This window comes from Monosiga brevicollis, genomic scaffold (genome assembly GCF_000002865.3).
Source record: "Monosiga brevicollis MX1 MONBRscaffold_76 genomic scaffold, whole genome shotgun sequence".
In the NCBI taxonomy this organism is placed as follows: domain Eukaryota; class Choanoflagellata; order Craspedida; family Salpingoecidae; genus Monosiga; species Monosiga brevicollis.
In genome coordinates, this window is record NW_001865108.1 from 6,272 (window position 1) to 10,108 (window position 3,837).

Here is a 3,837-nt window from a genome sequence, read left to right on the forward strand (position 1 = left end):
CCTTGACATAACCGTTACGGCAGGCTCTGTGCAGTGGTGTCCAGCCACCCTGTGGGAGGATGCAAACATGCAGTATATGTCCCATGTTATACCATAACGTCACCCCATCCAGTGACATATTCAAAGTGTAACCAATATCACACAACATCATACCAAACAGCATACGTACCCGACCACCTTTGTATTGGGCAGCATCTCGTATACGTTGTTGGTCCCAACTGGTCACCAGCTGCAGCGCCTTTTGTGGATCTGATGAATCACACGCCCTGTACAGCTGCTCTCCATCTTCACTCATGGTAACGGTATCTCTCTCTCTATTCACCATCCGCTTCAAACCGCTTTGCTTGCTTCTCTATCCACCACCAATCTCATGAGCCCCCTCCAAGTACAACTCGTCTGACAACCCAGAATTCGGACTGGGATCCGACAGGCGCGCGCCGTTTCCAAAACGGCAGCCGGTCAGCGGGCTCCTTGCTCTTCTCTGTCTGGTGCAACAAACGACTCACCTCGAGACAAATAACTTGGTTGCGAGGACCGGTGGACTTGGTTGCCCAACCGCACGTGAGGCGAGATCAGTGAGGCCAACTTCAGTTGAAAGCAAAAAAATGGCAGCAGTGCTTTCAATCAAAACGTTCTGGCGTCGCCCCAAGGCCCCAACCAGGAAAGCGTACCAAGCACAAGCGATCAGTCGTCACACACACACAAAGCAAGACACGTCAAGTCAGCTGATATCGAGATCGAGACCGATGCCAAAGAGGGGAAGAAGAAGAAGTCAAAGGCAAATGGCAAAAGCCAAAGAACGAGAAAAATGCGAAGAACACACACACACACACACACGTTTACACCTTTTTTCTTCTTTTTTAATTTTTTATTTTCGGAGAAAAAGTCAAAACAACAACAGTCTTACAAGCAAATGTTCCAAAGCGCCGTCAAGCTTGTGTCCGTACCAACGTGGACTGCCCCTTTGCCTGGCATGACAGCTCGCCTGTTACGAGCAGCTTCCAAGGCGCTGTAAAACTGGGACTTGAACGTACAACGTGTACTGCCTCGATGCTTGCCATGACGTTACAAGCCCGTTTGGCTAACTGCCTCTCCAGTCATATCAATCTTATCCCCCGCCCGGATGCGAGCGACCATTCCTGACGGCGAGCGAGCCGGATTTAAGCTCATGGCAACGCGTCAACGAAAAGTTGGTCAGACGAGTGCGAGGCGCGCGCCCAATGACTGTGCTTCATGTCCTTCTTCTTGCTTTTTTTATTTTTATTTATTTATTTTTTTTTTTTTTCACTTGCGCCTGGTTTCTGCTCCTCGGGCGAGGTGGAGTATCGTGGCACCATCATCATCATCATCATCAGCATGAGCCGTTCAGGCAATCATTGGAGCACTCTGTCGACGCCCGTTGGTCTCGAAGAATTTTTTGGCAATCCTGAGTTTCATCACTGCTTCCAACACACGGTTGAGGTACGCCGTGATACCTCAACGACTCGAGACGCAGTCGAGACGAAACCTTTTTCCAGGGGTTTCGGGGGCGTTTGTCGGGAAGGAGCAAGACATTTTTTGCTGTCTGCAGGTCAATTCTACCAGCTGCGGTTGGAACGTATTCACAGTGACCAGACCAGGTGCACCGTTGAAATAGCTGCGGAATCGCTCTCGGTTCCAAGGACAGGGAAAGTGCAACGCGTGTCCAAGCACAGGTATCACAGCTAGAAGAGACGACGGTAGTCAAAGACGGAGTGGGCATGGCAAAGTACTTGAAACACGCGCGAGGTTGACTTGTGCGCCTTCCCACATTCAAAGGGTGTGCGTGGATGTGCAAGTAAAACCGAACCACCTTTGGGTATTCCCAACGAGGAGGCCTTGTGGTGAACGACGCTGGATGTGTGCAAAAGCAGGACAAGTGCCTGGGAGAGCAGGTTTGACTGCACGACAAAGGATCTCAACGAAAACATCTAGGCAGTGTAGTAGACGACTAGTTCGGGGTAAATCTGGGCGTTGTCGAACATTATCACCTCGCGAAACGTTACTTGCGGTGTAGCAATGACAGAATCAAATCTGCAAGACAACCAAACATGAGTCCCATCAAACTGTGAGACAGGACTCGAATCTTGATTGACATACCGCTCGTTGTTGGGTGCATCGGGCAGCAGCGGGGGAGCCAGCGCCCCGAACGGAGGCGAAGGATGGACATAGGCACGGCCCAACAGAGCTCGCGTAATAATGAGCAAGCGCTCGCCGTTTGCTCCGGACCTCGCATATTGGTGACTCTACACCCACGTTCAAGTCGACACACAGCGCCAATAAAGCAATGTGAGAACACGCACGTAGAACCCTGCAGCCCAACTACCACCACACCTTGCCGGGATGATTGGCCAAGTAAACACCAAGTCCATAATTGTGGCCTGAGCTGCGACCAGCGAAACGATAGTCAAAGCCCAGGCGCACAATCTTGTCGCGCAACATTGTGTCAGGGGCGATGCCGTGAAGCAACAAGCGCTCTTGACAGGGTGTATCTCGAAGCAAAGCTGGACAGCCCGAGAGCGCATCTACTGTGGCCGTATGAAGTTGATCATAGTGCTCCTGACTTGTAATGCGGTGCAGCATCTCCCATCGCTTGGCGCTGTACCGTTCCCACAGCACGGGGTTCTGCACACGCTCCACCCGCCGCACTGCAATGTTGCTTGGCCCTCGCCCGTCAGCACTCAGCTGCTGTAGCAGCTCAACCACCTTGGTACACAATGGGGTCAAATCAGTCGGCTTGTCAAGATAAAAATAAATGAAAATATGACTATGTCGGCAAGCAACGCACCTCTGGGATGAGCTCGGGTGCGTCGCGCAAAACGTCGATAGCTGGCCCAACAACTTGAGTCGTGACAGGTCGCTGCACTCTTTGCCCGGCGCTGAAGAGATTTGGCCGCTGCTTTGGATCTGTTGCAAGCAAGGCCCGTGTTTCCTTGTACAACTCGCTCGTCGAATTGCACATCTGCAGCAAAGGTCAGCAAAGCAAATCACAATCAAAGCGGTGCTCAGTTGTCGCTCAAGGGATATTGCGATATTACTCACCTCAGCCGCCAAGTGCGGAAAACTGCATTCTGCACCTCCTGCCCCTGCATCCCATGTGCATTGGTCGGCAAGCTGGTCCGTGGGTAAACGAGCAGGTGGCACCGTCTGTGGAAACATGTAGGTGTTGTATAGCACACAGCCAAAGGAAAAGACATCCTGTGCCGGTCGTGCACCTACACGACCCTGGCCGAAAAGCACCTCCGGTGCTACATAGCCAGTCGTGCCCAACGACGCAGTGGCTGTGCATGGTAGCATAGTGGCTTCGGCAGCCGCCTTGGTAATGTCGAAATCGCCGAGCCGCACAACAGGTTGGTCCTCGTCACCGTCCAGCATCACATTGCTCAGCTTGACATCCCGATGCACCAGGCCCTTGCTATGCATAAACGCCAGGGCCATGCGCAGCTGCGTCATCAAACTCGCAACGACGGTCGAGGTGGCCAGATGCCGCGCCTTGCCGAGCCACTGCTGCAGATCCCCCTGTGTAAACCACGGCAGCACCAGATAGGCGCTTGGGTGGCCATCATGCACGCCCACAAGCGCACCGAGGACTGGAACGATGTTTGGATGCTCAAGCTGGCGCATGGCGCGAAGCTCGCGCAGAAACGTACGACACTGATTTTGCTTGTGTTGCTGGGCAAATGCATACTCCTTGACAGCCAAATCCTGTTCTTGCTCAGGCCGATTTGGCAGCGCTGCACGAGCTTTGTACACCTTGTGGTTTTGGTTGTAATGGAGCTCAAGCTGACCCAGGCAGGAGAGCGTCAACACTTGGTCCAC

The 3,837-nt window shown here is 52.9% G+C and overlaps 2 protein-coding genes across 2 annotated transcripts in view; both read right to left on the reverse strand.

The window, feature by feature from the left end:
• The window catches only part of MONBRDRAFT_13109 (uncharacterized protein), a gene marked incomplete at both ends in the record, with an annotated part of 6,184 nt that extends 5,889 nt beyond the window's left edge, over nt 1-295 (reverse strand). The window contains one exon of the mRNA XM_001751009.1: nt 170-295. Within this exon, the coding sequence (XP_001751061.1) occupies nt 170-295 (126 nt within the window). The remainder of the gene's footprint in view (nt 1-169) is intronic.
• A 1,654-nt stretch (nt 296-1,949) lies between these two features.
• Nucleotides 1,950-3,704, reverse strand: MONBRDRAFT_30565 (uncharacterized protein; the record flags this gene model as incomplete). The annotated part of the gene is made up of 6 exons (XM_001751010.1): nt 1,950-2,052; nt 2,119-2,264; nt 2,353-2,754; nt 2,807-2,980; nt 3,061-3,537; nt 3,669-3,704. The coding sequence occupies 6 exons, from the start codon at nt 3,702-3,704 to the stop codon at nt 1,950-1,952; spliced, it is 1,338 nt and encodes a 445-aa protein (XP_001751062.1).
• Between the last annotated feature and the right edge of the window lie 133 nt (nt 3,705-3,837).